At 34.9% G+C, this 17,587-nt stretch overlaps 1 protein-coding gene and 1 long non-coding RNA gene across 2 annotated transcripts in view; one reads left to right on the forward strand and one right to left on the reverse strand.

Moving 5' to 3' along the window:
- LOC113434710 (uncharacterized) overlaps window positions 1–17,587 on the forward strand; it is a 64,829-nt gene that overhangs the window by 35,440 nt on the left and 11,802 nt on the right. The window lies entirely within an intron of this gene.
- On the reverse strand, window positions 3,162–16,513 carry SLC25A31 (solute carrier family 25 member 31). The gene is made up of 6 exons (XM_026698024.2): window positions 16,223–16,513; window positions 12,700–12,827; window positions 10,294–10,411; window positions 6,731–6,885; window positions 4,976–5,101; window positions 3,162–3,451 (listed from the first exon to the last, which is right to left on the reverse strand). The coding sequence occupies exons 1-6, from the start codon at window positions 16,437–16,439 to the stop codon at window positions 3,251–3,253; spliced, it is 945 nt and encodes a 314-aa protein (XP_026553809.1). The 5' UTR covers window positions 16,440–16,513; the 3' UTR covers window positions 3,162–3,250.

Here is a 17,587-nt window from a genome sequence, read left to right on the forward strand (position 1 = left end):
GAATACCTGCTCATCTTAAAACCAGACTCTGGGTGGCTCATGATCAAAATAATGCGTGGATGTGTTTTTGTGTGTGTGAAGAATGAAAACAGTACAATGGGGGAATTGATTCTGGTCAGGTTCTGGAGAGCCAGTAGCGAAAATTTTGAGTAATACAAAAAATAACACCTCTGATTGGAGATTTTACCGTATCCTTCCCCTGTCACGCCCACAGAACCAGTAGTAAAAAAAAAATTAATCTGAATTGATCATCTTACATTGTAAATGATGAGCATGTACAAGACATGAGTACAGAATATGTACTCTGGCAGATAATTATGTACTATCAAGTTGATATCAATTCGTGGTGACTATATAAATAGATTTTCTCCAGGACAATCTGTCCCTTGCTTGAACTTTCAGGTCTTCCAGTGGTGCGGTTATAACTGAGTCAATCTATTTTTCTGCTTGGTTGTCTTCTCTTTCCTTTCACCTTTCTCAGCATTACAGCTGCTAGGGAACTAGGTCTTTGCATACTGTGTTTAAAATAAGATAATTTATGTTGAGGTGTGCTTGGATCGAGAATTCTGGATGTATGTTTGATAATCCATTGGGGCTTTTTTGGACTGCTGCAATATTCTGTTTTCTCCAGCATCGTATTTCAAAGATATCAATACTCTCCATATCCTGCTTCTTCAAAGTACAACTTTTGCTTCCATAGTGTCAGAGGGAATAACATAGCTTGTAGTATTTTAATATGTATCCTAGGTTTCCACAATTGGTGCAACTCTGCAATTGGTGCATATTGTACAAAAATACAATATTCTCCCATCAGCCATCTTTTCATGTACTGGAGAAAATAAACTGTGATCAGGCAGAAGGCTGTGACTTTGCTGATAACCCACAGCTTTCGGTAATGGGTTTTGTTTCAGATTCTGTTTTTCTGATGCTTTGCGTTAAATATTTTTCTTAAATGGGAATTGTTTTTGTATAACATAGTCTTTGACTTACAACCATCAATTTAATGATTTGAAGTTGCAATAGCCTTGAAAAAATTACATGACCTATCCTCAACGTTGATTGTCACCCCCACTTGTTTACATAATCACAATTTGGGCACTTGGCAACCAACTCACATTTATAGAAACAGAAAACTGATGGCAGAAAAAAAAACCTAGTGGTACATCAAATCTATCCTTTCTTTGTATTGTCAGTTCAAGTTTGCAATATTTTCACACTCAGTTAAATCTATATCAGGGGTGTCAAATTCTCAGCCCGTGGGCCAGATGTGTCATATGCCCCCACCCAGTTTAGTGAATGGGGAAAAGGTCCTGATACATGACATGATGCCGCAAGTTTGACACCCCTGATCTACATTGTTTGGATCATTTGTTCAATCGTGTTATGTAATATATTCAACATCAGAAGAAATGTTGCCTCTTCCTAAATAAATACATATACCCTAAGAATGATGCTAATTGGAGGTGTCAAGGTTTAGTCAAATTATTTTAATCCAGAAAAAGATGGACCTTAGAGAGACATACACCAAGTGAATATACATCATATTGGGCTCTTGCACTCCAATCTGTTTACTAGGAAATAAGCTCTTTATTGGGGCTATCACTTTTGAGCCACAATTAGATATAGCAAATGCTATCTAACTCTTTACTGCCCTTTTTTCAAATCAACCAATTACTGTCTCATAGCGTAGTTTGATTCTAATATGGCACTAGCAAGATGCTATCTGTAACTAATTTAATAGAAGTACTTGTTTGTAAACTCTGTCTTCCCTGAAGACACCCTATGGCCACAGTCTCAAAAAAAAAAAAAAGACTTCAAAGCACTCTTCAGCTGTTGTGGTTAATAAAAGTTTCTCTACAGCTCTTTGTCAAGTATCCTTTCAAGGAAGTTATTATGACAGGCATTTGATCTTTCCCAAATGTAATGTACTTTTCATACTAAATTTAGGAGAAAACAATTCCAGTCCTTATTAGATTAAGTTCTGCAGTATTATATTCCTTATTTGAGGTAGTGTTTATCCTGATTATTTGGATCCATATAATTTTCCTAATTATTAAATTCTACATAATGAAGACTACTAAAATGTGTGGATGAAATTGACCAAATAAATGTTATTTCCTAATATTTGGCTAAGAATTTAAGGAATCTTTTCTGGCAGATGTCTTGTCAATTCTGATTCTATTAATCTATTCTACTAATATCTAGGCTATTTTTTTCCATATATTTGCTTCTAAAAATCTGATACAGAAATTAACAGTAATATTATTTTCTTGAGTGGGTATCATCAATAGATTTTTTTTCTTGGCTTCTAGTTTATGGGTGTCAGCTTAAATGTGCTTGTAGTTTTAAATCTTAGAGGTTCAGATAACTACTTAAACTATGTTCATAATTTTCATAAAGTCTTCTGAACCCCTTCCCACCCCCCAGATCAGCATCAATTGACATTAAGCAGGACACTATTGAAAATATCACTATGGTGACAGAAACATCAAGCTTTCTCTGCAGATTATAATCTTTACTATCTGTTTTACACTGATGACTTTACCTACACAACATTATTTTATTGCTTTAGAAAGGCATAACTGGGATTCTTACATAGTATTAGATTCCTTTACCTAAATATGCCCAGCTTTTGCTTCAATACACTTTTTTTTTTCTCTTCTGTGACACTGCAAAAGGCTAAATTTGTCTTCTAGCAAGAAACTCCTATTATTACTTTGCTACAGAACATTACAGTACATTCATTCTAAGATGCCCTTAATTCAAACTATTGAACAAAATAATCTGAATAAATTTGCACTAACGGGCGCTATAATCTGTCTAAATTTTATTTAGCTTTGCCTGGAAAAGCTCTTATTTCTTCCTAATAAAAAAAGTTTAAACTCCAATGTAAATTACTCGGTTTGGCTCAGAACAAACTCATTTGTCTACTATGATAGGCAACTTTAGCTAGGCAATTCAGTGTTTGTCTCTCCCTCTTCCTCCCAAAGAATTGCTTATCTTCAAGATGAAATCCAGAAATCTTGATTTTGAAGGTAAAGATAATGACTCAAGAAAAAGACTGGAAAGGGAAATATAGGCAAAAGCCTTTTGAAAGTAAAAACTAAGTAAATGTAACCTTTAAATTGCTTTAAAATCATAAACAGTAAATACTACTGACTTGTTACAAAGTGGAATACTAATTAATAAATCAATATTTAAAACAAGAAGACTTTTCTTTCTACATGTGCAATGCAAGCCATCAGTGGGTTTAGTCAGATGTTCGGCCTAGTGAAGGATCAATATGAAGGAATTCCTTGATTTTGTCATAAAGGACTAGCACCAACGCACCACCTGTCCCACGAAGAACATTTGAAAATGCCCCACGAAAAAAGGCTTTTATTCCTTCCTGGCCATATATCTTGATAAAGCAGTCAATGGTTCCTTTATATTGGCGTTCAGTCTCTCCACTCTGAATTCAAAAACATTCAAATATAACCAAAGTTAATGCAAACCATATACACTTGATAAATAGTAAATAATTATTCTGTAATATTTGTTTTACTGAATTATAGGGATACTACTTCAAATGTTGTCATTGTTAAGAACTTAATGAGAATATATTTTTCTGAAGTAGGCTTTTGCTAATACACTTAAAATGTCTATGATTTTCCCATAAGCTTTTCTGTAAACTTCAGACTTAAATGAGGTCATTTCAAAGGAAATTTTAAAAACTGCTAATTTAAAAATTGTGTTTTTAAATGTCTGGTTTTGGTACAGTGTTATTAATTTTCATGGTTTCTCATTATTGGTAAATATCAATCTGATATCAATAATCAAATACCAAATATCAATCTTAAATTTTCCTAAATTTCTGTTGAGAAGGGATGCTGTTATTTGAGAGGCTGCCACAAAGAAGAGGGAGTCAACCTATTTTCCAAAGAATCAGAAGGTAATACAAGAACCAATGGATGAAAACTAATCAAGGAGTGAAACAACCCAGAAATAAAAGATAAATTTCCTAATGGCGAGAACAATCAACCAGTGGAATGGCTTGCCTTCAGAACTTGTAGGTGCCCCATCACTGGAAGCTTTTAAGAAGAGACTGGATAGCCATTTGTTTGAAATGCTATAGATTCTTCTGCTAGAGCAGGAGATTGCACTAGATCCAGGTCCCTTCCAATTCTGTCATTCTATGTTCTATGTTTTTGCATCAACTGATTATAATTCTGCAGTGTATATTTAAAAGATGTTTAAATGATAGCTCTATGGTAAATAAAAAAACTGAAAGACAGTTGTGTTTTTTTTTATTTTACAAAAACAGATTTTATCCAAATTTATCTATTTACGTATTATGAATCATTCATACAAAATACATATGCATACATATCCTTAACTTCCGTCTCTTGCATACCACCTTAGCCACCCCTTCAAATATCTCAAACATATACAAAAACTATTGAGGACGGAATTTACCAATTCATCAAAATGTATTATTAGCTAATATTGTCTCATATTGCTTTGATTCCAACTTTGGCGACAAATAATCTAATAACTGCCAAAATAATTGGATATAACACATGATAGAACATCATATTATATTCTGAAATTCCAATGTTAGCTATGTCAAGGTTGTCTACAAATTATAGCTAGGTTATAAATATCAATATCCCCATTTGAAATTATAATTGCATGCGAGGTATAGACCAATGTGTATGTCATATACACAGGCTACCTTAGTAACAGAATACTTGCTTGCAGAAGGTTCCAGAATCTCTGTAGGTGTAAAAAAGATTCCTGCTGAGATTCTGAAGAACTGTTGCTCAAATAAGTAGACAATATTTAGTTAGATAGACCTGTGGCTTTATTCAGTATTATATTTTAATATAATATTTTCTGATAAGAAGAGAGATATGAAATAAGTAGTATCAAAACAGAATGATGTAGCCCTGATAGTCACAAGGACATTCACATGTTTTCTAGATGAATTGCTTACTTGCATCATCATGCGCCTTCTGACAGTGTCAAATGGATAGGAGAGTATCCCAGAAAATACTGTTACCACTTGAGCAATTGCAAAAGATAAAAGGAATGGGGTTTCTTTCGGATTTGGTAGCATTCCCTAAGAAGGAACAGAAAAATTAATCATTGGCTTGTATTCAAATATTTAAATTTAAGCATGAATGAAGTCATATTTACATAGAAAAAAGTTATATCTGTTCAGAGTATTTTGACAAATCATTTTACATTATTGAATTAATTTAAAATATTTTTCATCTTAGGTTTTAGGGTGTCAGACAAATTAAACAGGAAGAATGTTTCATATGAAAAACTAAGATACAGTATAGCTAGATGCTCAGATGCTCATTGTGGTCCACTGGTGAGACTAAAACCTCAAATCACATTTATCTATATGCAACAATTTTGCCAAATTTTAGTTAGGTAAAAAATAAATATTCATCAAGAGTCATTTTAAAGGTTGAATCAGTTGCATTTATATTTCATTGTTTTTGTGCTTTCTGAATACTTTTTAGAAAGTATATTATTAAGTCAGTCATCATCATCCATTTGTTCATACTAACTGGATTACATAACTGAAGACAGTAATAACTAAAACTTCTTTTTAAAAAGTGCATAGAGAGAAAGTGTATTCATAACATTAGCAGAGTCAGCAACCATTCTAATTTTAGCTGAAGTAAACATACTACCCCCTCCCAATGTCTTCTGCTTCAAGTTGGTGGTTATATCTTTCTGAGAAAGATGAACCGAGTCCACCAAGAGTATATATTGCCAGTAGAGTGATTCAAGCTATAAATTTCATCACACCTGTCTAGCTAAAGCAAGCACTCTTACAAGAGCAGCAGAATTACACGACAATGCTAAAGTTGAACAATCATTTTATTAGCAATGACAAAGGCATAATTTCATATTGCATGAAAGAAAGAAATGGTAAACCACTCTTATGTGCTACCAAGAAAATTACATGGATAGAAAAGAAAACATAATTGATGAATGATTGATTATGGATATTCCCTTACAAAAACCTCTAGAACAAAAGAAGTTAGATCAGCTGTCCAGTTGTTACCAAGTCAGAAGACTAGAGGAAATCACAGAATAACTACAAAAATATGGTAAGCAGGCACAGAAGAATTAATCCAATTTTAACTAAATTATGCCAGCAAATATGGAGAACAGTCTAGAGACTAAGAGATTGGAAGATGCTAATCTACATAGCTATGTCAAATAAAGATTTAACAAAATCTGCAAACCATCAAATAATATCCTTACTTAGCAAAATAATGCTTACGATTGTTCAATATAGCTTAGACCATATATTCAAAGGGAAATATCAGAAATTCAAGCTGATTTTAGAAAAGTCTGCGGAACATGAGACATTAGTGCGGGTGTACCTTGAATAAGTGAAAAAAACAAAGAAAACTGGAAAAGAAGTCAAGCTGTGATTAATTAATAGATGTCATTGATTATAGAAAGTCTTTCAGTTGTGCCAACTACAGTATATCAAGCTATTGAATTCTCTTAAGAAATAGGAATCTAGAATATGTCGTGTAGAACTTATACACAAGACAGAAATCAACAGCCCAGATGGAACATGGTGGAATATATTGACTCCAAGATGGCAAAGGAATGAAATAAAGCTGATACGTTACATAAATTATCATATAAAACATGTATAATAAATATAGCATATCAAGTTCAATGTTTTTGAAAAAAATGAGTTTAAAAAACTTACTTTTATGGTGTCATAACATCCAAAATAAGATGCTCGATATACAATAATTCCCTGTACTGAAACACTAAATCCTTGGTATAGACCAGTAATTCCATCTTTTCTAGCAATTTTAACAATACAATCAGCTAGACCTTTGAATTGTCTCTCAGAGGGACCTTAAAAATGAAATTAAAATTTAAATTTAACAAAATTAAAACAGGAAATTTTCAAAAACGTATTAAAATATTTGAAGCATAAGTAAAAACAAAAGATTCCTAGTAGTCATTTTGTAAACAATTTCCACAGCCAATAGATGTTTCTGTCTCTATGTGGACAGATTGCCACATCTATGAGAAATCAAAGTTACTTTTGTAGATGAATCAAGTAACTATATTTTGTTTGGTCAATTTGTAGTTTGTATATTCCATCTCTTCTGACAAGTTCCAGAAGAAACATGTTGAGCCCAAAACCAAATCAGAGGTAACTCAGAATTTATTTATTTATTTAATTCAATTTCAGGGCCAACCAATTTCAGGGTAGTTTACAGATAATAGAAAGAAAGAATACATACAAAAAGAATAACACTGAGTGGAAGAACACCAAGCCTTAAACCAAATCAAACCACACCAAACCTTCCAGTTGTGCTTCGAGTACCTCAATTTGGTTTAGGTCATCCGGGGAATAACGAGGTGTAAGGTGTTCGTCTGGGACCCATATAGTGAGGCAATCTGCTTGTACCGTCGGAGTCCTTTGGGCTGCCTTACAAGCTGTCCTATCTGCTTTATCATTCCCTTTATATGTCAGAGCACCCCTTTTGATGTCCTCGGCAGTGGATAAAGGCAACCTTTTTAGGGGCCCATACACTCTCCGGGAGATGCAGTATCTGGGGGCTATACTTGATGTCCTTGCCTCCTGCTGTAATAAATCCTCTCTCCCTGTATAGGGCACCATGGACTTGTACAGTGAGGAAAGTATATTTAGAGTCTGTATATATGTTGACACATTCACCTTTTGCAAGTTCCAAAGCTCTGGTCAATGCATATAGTTCGGCCAATTGGGCACTCGTGCCTGGAGGGAGAGGCTCAGCTTCCCAGATATCATTTAAAGTGACTACCACATAACCTGCCCGTCTAATCCCATCCTGCATATAACTGGTACCATCCGTATATAGAGTATACTTTGGGGAAGGAAGAGGTACATCAGTCATATTGGGGCGGCTGGCATATGTTTCTTCAATCATCTGGATACAATTATGAGTGGCTTCCAAGTCTGGTTCAGGCAGTAATGTAGCAGGATTTAATGCGTTGGATAGTATAATGTTGATCATAGGGTTAAACCTTGGTATTTCAGCATTCGCGGGTTGGTTAACCACAGATGGCCTTTTGCTTCCAGAACAGCTCTAAGGGCATGGGGAGTATAAATGTCAAGCTCCCGTCCAAAAGTCAGTTTGCTTGCTTCCTGTGTTAAGAGCGCAGTTCCAGCCACAGCTTTAAGGCAAACAGGCCAGCCTTTTTGCAACATTATCAAGCTGTTTGAAGAGAGGCCACGTTCCCATTTTTTGAATGAGGACGCCCACTGCCACATTCTGTTTGATGTCTACTAATATCTAAAACAGTTTTTCCAAGTCTGGGAGGCCCAAGCTGGGGGCCTGTAAGTAACACTTCCTTTAGCATTCAGAAACTTGTGGCTTCCTGTGTACCCCACTACAACGGCTCCTTATCCTGTCCTCTAGTGGCTTTGTAAAGGGGCTTGGCAATCAGACTAAAGTTGGGGATCCATATACGACAAAAGCCAGCAGCCCCCAGAAAGCATCTCAAGTCTCTCTTAGTTTTTGGTGTGGGGAGCTGACATATAGCCTCCTTGCATTCATGACCTAATGTTCGTTTCCCCTGCTCTATGTCATAGCCCAAACATCAGACTCTTTCTACAACCAGCTGTGCTTTTTTCTTAGACGCCTTGTATCCCAGGTCTTATAGGAGGTGTAACAACTCGTAGATGTTTTGCCAGCAGTCATCCTTTGTGTGGCCTGTAACTAGCAGATCATCCACGTACTGCAGCACCACATCTGGAGGTGGGGTAGTCAAGGCCTCCAAGTCCTTAGCTAAAGTGGCCCCAAACAGGATGGGTGAGTTCTTAAATCCCTGGGGCAGCCGCGTCCAGGTATATTGTTATTTACAGTCCGTTAAGGGGCTTTCCCATTCAAAGGCAAAGAGGTGCTGATTGCAATCATGTGCAGGGAAAGGATCCTTTAAAGCAGGCTTGTCCAACCCGCGGCCCACGGGCCACATGCGGCCCAGGTCGCTTCGTAATGCGGCCCAGTGCCCACCCCAACCTTCGTGCCAGAGCCAGCGAGGAGGAGGAGAGGCAGGCGCGAGGCGGGACGAGGCGAGCACCAGGCCAAGCAGCAACAGAAAAGGCGGGCGCCACCTCCTGTTGCCGCCGCCGCCACCACTGCCGCTGCTGCCCCCACCGCCGCTTCTGCCCCCGCTGCCGCTGCCACTCCTGCCCCCGCTCTCGCTGCCACTTCTGCCCCCGCTGCCACTGCCACTTCTGCCCCCGTGCTGCCGCTTCTGCCCCCGCCACCGCTGCTGCTTCTGCCCCTGCCGCCGCTGCCCCCGCCACTTCTGCCCCCACTGCTGCTGCTGCTTCTGCCCCCGCCGCCGCCGCTTCTGCCCCCGCCGCCGCTGCCGCTTCTGCCCCTGCTGCCGCTGCCCCCACTGCTGCTTCTGCCTTCCAGTCCTGCCTCATCCAGCCGGGCCATTTGCAGGAGGAGAGGTAGGCACGAGGCGGGTGAGCTTTCTTCCCCCCCACCCGCAAAATTTGGCTGGAAAATAAACCGTGATAAAAAAAACATGATAAAAAAACCGTGATAAAAAAGAAATAATTTTTAATAAATAATTAATAATAAATAATAAAAACATCTCACTAACTTCATTTCCAAATAAATTTAATATGTTAACTATGTTTTCTATGGTTTTTTTGGATGATCAGGTATCGTTACTGTTATTTATTTTATGTGTGGCCCAAACCAAATTTTCATCTTCTAATGTGGCCCAGGGAAGGTGAAAGGTTGGACACCCCTGCTTTAAAGAAAGCATCCTTTAAGTCTATAACTGAAAACCACCTAGCGGTCTGGGGAATATGATTATCTGAATGATATAATTTGTTAAACTCTGCAGATATGACTATTAAGAGAATATGTATCATACAAAAATGATATTAAAATTTAGAGAATGATACAAAGTAATATATGAGAATATCAAATAACAAAAGCTGATACATGTAATAATATTAAATTAGATAAGAAAATTGATAATATGAATATGAAATTAGGGTCATGTTTGTTATTGAAATGCTAAATGACCTGGAACCACACTGTTCACCCAGTGATGAATGTAAATAAAAAAAAAATATTTTTTAAAAAGTAAAAGCTAAATATGCTTTATCTAATGAGATTTATATGCAGGCAATTCAAAGTTTTAAATATCAAGTTTTGATTATATCTTGAGTATTGATAGTACAGCATATAGAAACTAAAATAGCCAGGTGAGCTTTAAAATATTTTTTAATATGTAGCACCTTACCTTTGCCAATGTCAGCACCCAATCGAGTTCGTGCAAAGTCTAAAGGATATACTACACAAAGTGAAGTAGCCCCAGCTGCTCCACCAGCAGCCAGATTTGAAACGAACCATCTCATAAACTGTAATAGAAATAGTGTGCTCCATTCAAAATCAATATTGCGTTCAAGCCCTTTTTGCTGATGAATATCTCAACTACTGTAATGTGAGATGACATTGATTTTATGTATGATCAAATTCAATTAAAAGCAAATGGCCAATATTTTAGGGAGTTTGGATGGCAAAATTACTGGTTATACATATTCACAATATCCCTTCACTTCAACCCATGTCAATTGTTATAAATAGAAAATAGTGTCCAAAATAATTTTGATTGTAGATACCTTACTTTACAACACATTTTCTTAAAGAAATCACCCTGAACTTTATGTGTTAAAGTGTAAGTAGCCTAATTACTTACTTTTTAAAAAGTATTCTGGATTAACTTCTTTGAAAGGTATTGCATTTACAATTTTAGATTCAAATGTATGTTTCATTTGTGCCGTTAAACAAGGCAACTCTTATTTAATTCAAATGAGTGTGGTAGTTTTGCAATATATTTTGTTAAAATACACCTTTCAGTGGTTTTATTTAGCACTGAAGTTTAGTTATTTTAGCTTTCATTCATTATACTCCATTATATTATGGAGTAAATGGCAACATTTACTGAGTTTGGCTAATCTCAAAAGATTATGTGTAGGCTCCTTCTGTTCTTAGATCTGCGATCAAGAGAAAACTAAGGGCTGCAGGTTAGCAGAAACCAGTAATTTGTAAGAAGTTAATGGTAAAATGCTTCTGTGTTGTTGCCAAGAAAATAGCATGAGTATGTTCATATATAGGCATCAAGAGTTCTGATCACTGGAAAGAGACATTGCCACAAGATGTCTCTTTAAGAAAAGTATCATGTTATCTAGAGTAATAAATTAAGAATTAATTTGTCTCAAGTTGACAGAAGATGAACATATAATATAAAATATTGAAGATTAAATAAGGTCATTTGCAAGTGATTATAAATAAAAGAACCTTAAATGTAAAATAAGTATTTGCTAATTCAGAAGATATTAAAATAAATATAGACAAATTGCCTACTGGGCAAAGGGAGTTTTAATTCTTCTTGATATTATTCTCATTCATACATTTAGGGCACTTACATAAATAAACATACATTTAAAAAAAACATCCTTTCCTCAACAATTGACAAGCCCATTAGATACAAACCTTTTCATGCTTTCTATTCGCTACCATATAACTTTTCAAAAATAAGTAAAAATTATTTATAGTATTTATATTGGCATATTTCAATCAAGATTCCCAGTGGTTTACAAATACACTACACTGATTAATTGTATTAAAATGAAACATGAAATCTAAAACATTTGGAAAGCAAATTACTTTCCACTATTATATGCACAATTGTACAATAGATTAAAAATTATTTATGTTTATTATTACTTCTTAGCGAATGAAATGGGATTAATTCTTCAATGCCTTTTAGAAATACATTAAACATTTACAGATTGAAAAGACATTGTAGGAGAAGAAACAACCAATAATCGATATCAGTGCAGATAATTTTCAAAAGCATCCACACATTCAAGTGACTGATCAATCAGGTTTCAAATAATTAGATAATGCTGAAATTTATTTGCTTAATATAACCTGGTCAAAGCTAATACTTTCTAGATACATTTGGACTGTAGTTGTTGGAATTTACAACATGGGCTGGGATGATAGGTGTCATAGCCCAAAACATTTAAGCTATAAAACTGCATAAGACTAACTGAAGTTCTGAACCCTTTTTTGTTGAATATTCATGCCTACACACTCTCTCATGAATTTCCTTCTTTTATTTTCAAGTGGTCAAGCAAGTATCTATCTGGGATTTCTAACTTGCTGACATTGCAACACATCTAGAAAAGAATAAGTAGAATATTGCTGCCTTAATACAACAGGTATTAAAACACTGAAAAAATAACACCCATATTATTGGGTGTTAAGTGGAGGTATTACAAGTAATAAGACCCAGCAGTTATTTATGTAATCATTGAATTATTAAATTCAATTATTAAATATTTTGCATTTTATGAATTCTAAACAGGTTTCCACAAAAAGAAGCTAAGGTCAAATCCAGTGAAGGATCCTGCTGATGATAAGAATAAAAAAAAAGTATATATTTTTTTCCAGATGGGCATGACTGATAAGTGTTAATCAACTCAGGAGATGCTTACAGTAATAATAGCCACAATAAATCCCAGCCAATGTCTTCTATACAATGCCCATAATCATTCAAAAGAAACCCACATCTCCAGTACTTCTTAAGATTAAAACAAAGAAAAACTTTTAGAATAAACCTTTATTAAATCAGACTTACCTGTGTATCTTTATCAACTCCAGACATGAAAATCTGCTTGTATTTGTCCTTAAAGGCAAAGTTTAGGGCTTGAGTTGGGAAATATCGAATAACATTGGCAAGATTGCCACGCCAGTAACTGAGAAATCCTATAAATAGAAGATTTTAAAATGCATAGGATCCCTCATTTTAAATAGTTTAAAATTACATGACTATACTTTATTATTGAAACTTTTTCAATTTATTTCAAGTCTAAACAGTTGAAATAAATTGAAAACATTTCAAAAATTAAGTTAATAGTGAACAACTTTAAAACTGATAGTGTTTCCAAAGTCAATACTTAACTTTCGAATTATAGATTATTCTAATCTTAACTATTTAATAACTATGCAGTGGAAGCTTAGGTCTAGGACTGAGATAAAAAATGGCAACAAAATTAATCCATAATTTGTTGACATCTATTTTGTGTTGTTTCTCAGGACCATTCCAATGTGCTTCCTCCAGTGGTGGGATTCAAATTTTTTTACTGTGGGTTCTGTGGGCATGGCAGGGGAAGGATACCGTAAATCTCCAGTCAGAGGTGGTATTTGCCAGTTCTCCGAACTCAAAATTTCCGCTACCGGTTCTTCAGAACTGGTCAGAACCTGCTGAATACCACCTCTGGCTTCCTCCCTTCAAGACATGTAAGAGTTGCTTCGAACTGCAAGATGGGTGGCAAATACAATAAATTTCATCATCATCATCATCATCATCATCATCATCATCAAAATAAATATACAATATCAAAACATAATCATCAATTGCATAATAACTTTACAATAAAACTCAGAGTTTATATATAAGATTCATTTTATTTACAGCAAAACCTCTCATTACAAGATAGTATTGTTCTTAATATACCTCTCAAAAAGTCTCCTGAAAAAAAACAAAACAGGCTGACAGCCTTTGTAAAACCCAATAAATTTTATAATCTGCAAGGCAAATTGACTAGAATTGAAAAATATCATCAGTTGATCCATATGTTGTAATGATAAGATGGTACCGACATTAGTGTAATATTTCCAAAATATGAATAATTTCTGGAGTACTATTGTTGAACCATGCAGTTTAACTACTGTACTTTATACCATAAGTCTACCAAGAGCTTCCATGTAGTTCTCAATATTAGGAAGCCCTGGCTCTAAACTTAAATATGAGCACAAATTTGGCAAAGCCCTGGACACAGTAAGGATTAAATATTTATAATGAAGACAGTTCTATGTGATGACATTCATATGGTTTTCAGTAGTGTAGCTGATTTTACTAAGCTTAGAGTTGTAGGATGCATATTTGCTTCTGTGACAATCCATTTTGTTTCAGCTCACTTTCATAAGCATTCACCATGGAAGATAAATATTGGCACCAGTGGATAATTTGCTCCTAGCTTAAACAAAAAATCGAGTTACACCAGAGATAAAGGGATAAATACAGAAAGATACCACAGATTTATAAGGGACAAAAAGTTTCCCAATATCAATTTTAGCTTTTCTTAAAAAATCTACTATAGTATGCAGGGGCAGATCATATAAATAAAGTCTATGAAACCAAATGAATCCTTTTGATTTGGAAACGATAACATATTGGTTCTGAGCTTCCTTACCTCCTGCCTGATTAGACCAATTAGACCAACTCTGGGAAGAATAGTTGAGAATGAGTGGCTATTAAAATCCAAGTACCATTTTTGTATAGGTAAATATTTTGGATTTAAAGACCACAAGTAAATCTTCTTTGTTGGCAGTTGATGTGTAAAAAGGAAGTTTGCTTTATTGTGGCAATTGCTTACATTCTAAAATTACAGGTTTTTAAAGAAGCATTTGATAGTATTTAATATACAACATTGTTCATTATATATTTTATTAATATTGATTGAAAATATCAAACTTCATTTTATATATTTGAATGCTTAATAATTCTTTATTGCCAAGCTAAAAAAAAAGGCAGCTCTCATCCAATTATGTTTGCCAGTTTTCAAAAAATACTATATTCAACAAATTCAAGCAGAATAACAATGTCTGTCATACTAGCTATTCCAAGTCCTAGTTGTCCGACAATGATTAAAATCTCTAAACTATATAAATCTGATGGCACTCCAGTATTTTTTCCGCATAAAATGTTACTGGATTTGATCTGCTGCAAATTACTTCCGAACAGCAGCACCTCATTCCTAGTCTGATTGATTTCTGTTTGCATACTAAATTAAGACCACAATCTAAAATATTCAGAATGTTAATTCTTACATAAAGATTCCATATAAGAGATATACAGAGAGAAAGATGGGAGTGGGGAGAGAATTTATTGGCTTAGGCATGAAAAGAAACCCTTATTATTAGTTTCAAATTCAGTATATTCCAACAATGCTGATGAAATATTAGATATTATTTACTAAAGTTTTAGATTTATTATTTTAAAACATCACTCCAATATGAAACCATAAGGACAAGCCATTAAAAACTTGAGTATATTGGACCACATCATACATATACACATGACACATACAATGGCAGAACGTCACAAAAATTTCCAGAGAGCAAAAGATATTTTGCAGAGACAAATGTGCTAGGAGATATTACTTGAAAAGTTATATTCTTCTTGAGTTCTGTAATGGAAAAATTATACTAAGTAACATTTAAAAGTGAATAAATTCACATTCTGCTAATTCTGTCACTAGATTTTTTGGAAAAATTAACAGGTTATCAAGATCCTAAACTATTTAATCACAAAGGGAAGAAAACACAGCTGTTGTTTTCTAAAAAAATCAGGGCTGGAATTACTAAATAATAAAAAAATAAAGGTTACAATCCCATGCACTTGGCAGTAAATTTTATCTTACTCAGTGGGCCTTATGCATATGGTATATCCATATGGGAAATTTATATTAATGTTATTTGTAGAATTTAGTACATCATTATTTATAATTTTATCAATAGCTTCTGCATTTACAATAATTACAGACCAGCAATCAATCCCATGCATTCATGGCAAAGATTCAATTGAAAACTGGCAGGTAAGCTTATGATATATTCAGAATTATTTCAATAAGACAACTGATGTTTAAAGAATTCATATACATTCAAACTAATTCATCAGCACTAGGCTAAGATTATTATATTGCAGCTTGGAGAAATGGAATTAGGGCAGTTTGAAGAAATGGAATTAGGGCATGCAAGTGTAGGTAACCTAGGTTTTGCTAGATGTTTTTACTATAATTTTCACTCTCCCGGTTCACAGATTGGGTGCTGTATAAGACACAGTAATACCAACTACCTACTGTAAATACCATACTTTTAAGTCCTACTCACGTAGCTGGTAGTCAAGGGTTCTGCTAAATTGCAGCTCAAGAGTTGCCTTGTGGATAGATGGTGGCAAATAAATTTAATAAATAATAACATATCTAAAAGAAAACTAAAATCCTTAAATTTATTGTGTTCATGGGAGAGAAAGATTTAAAACAGGGATTTTGGCCACAACAACTTTGAAAGGGGAACTATTTCTAGGGCTAACATACCTTGCTCCCGAGGAATGCGTACAATGCAATCTATCATGCCTTTGTATTGCTGGTCAGCACGGATCTGCTTGGAGGAGGCCTGAACCTGGAGCAGGAGCTTCACCCGTTCAATGGGTGCTACTGTTGTTTTGGAAATAGCAGCTGCCACCCCACCTATCATGAGGTCCTTCCCAAATGAGACAGGATCGAAAAGCTGCTGCCCCTCAGCAGCCTGCATGATGTCAGTTGGGTAGAAAGAAAGTTGTTGGTGGAAATAGGGCCTGCAAGCAGCATCACCCAGCACCAGGCAACACTTCTAACTGTCACTGCTCGGAAAGAGCTAATGGAGTTCCCTTCCCCTCCCCCACCCTTCATTTTCAAGCCACATGATGCAAAAGCACCCAATCACAGCAAATGTCCTGCCTTTTCCTTTTAAAGGAAAGTTTGGGGCTTTTGAAGATGGAGCTAAGATCAGTATAGTGAGCTGAGGCCTAAAATGAAGGAAGAAAGCCTGCAAAAGAACTTGACTCAGGAAAGACTTAGTTAATGCAACCAACAATTATGAAGGATTTTCAGTTTTTATCCACATTTCACATGAATAATATAAATTTAGCCAACTAAAAAAAGCACATGGGAGGCTTATCACATTAATTTCAGCAAGAAAATACAGAACGCCATTCCTGTTTCCTCCTATAATGAATACTTATATTCATGAGAGAGTCAATTATAATGTATAATATCACTATTTATTTATGGAGACATTTGTATATTGCCAACCCCAAAGCAGTCAAAATAGTTTGTAGCATTAAAATACAAAAATATGGATACATATTCAAGACAAAACACAAATAATCAGAATAAAAGCTTTCTAATAGAGCAGTTTGACTACAGTTAGCACCCCATAGAATTAAATAGTATTGCCTTTTAAAGGTCAAAAGATGAAGATAAGTAAAGCAAATACCTATAGGAAAATATAGTTAAAGATTTTAATGAATAACAGACTAGAACTTTGCATATCACCCAGTCGTAGAAAACATATAAACACAAGTAATAATTTTAGAAATCTAATTCCAGAAGACAAAAGGAAACAATTGAGGCAGCCTTTTATCACCATTTTTGGTAATTTTGGTGTGTTGATATCACCCATCTCAAAAAAAAAATTAGATTTACAAAAAAAATAGCAACGTGAGAACTAATTGCACCTCAGAAGTTAATGGTCCATACTATTTGATTTGCTGCCAAAATCAGTCTTTGCACCACCATTTCCTTCTTGTGGAATAGGAATCCTAAATATATATACCTGGCATGACTACACAGGATGTGCAAATTCTATTCAGAATAAATTGTCCAAAGGTAATGACGAGCCATAGGTTTATAAATTGAAAA

This window comes from Pseudonaja textilis, chromosome 6 (genome assembly GCF_049901715.1).
Source record: "Pseudonaja textilis isolate UNSWEBS1 chromosome 6, rPseTex1.2, whole genome shotgun sequence".
Taxonomy (NCBI): Eukaryota; Metazoa; Chordata; class Lepidosauria; order Squamata; family Elapidae; genus Pseudonaja; species Pseudonaja textilis.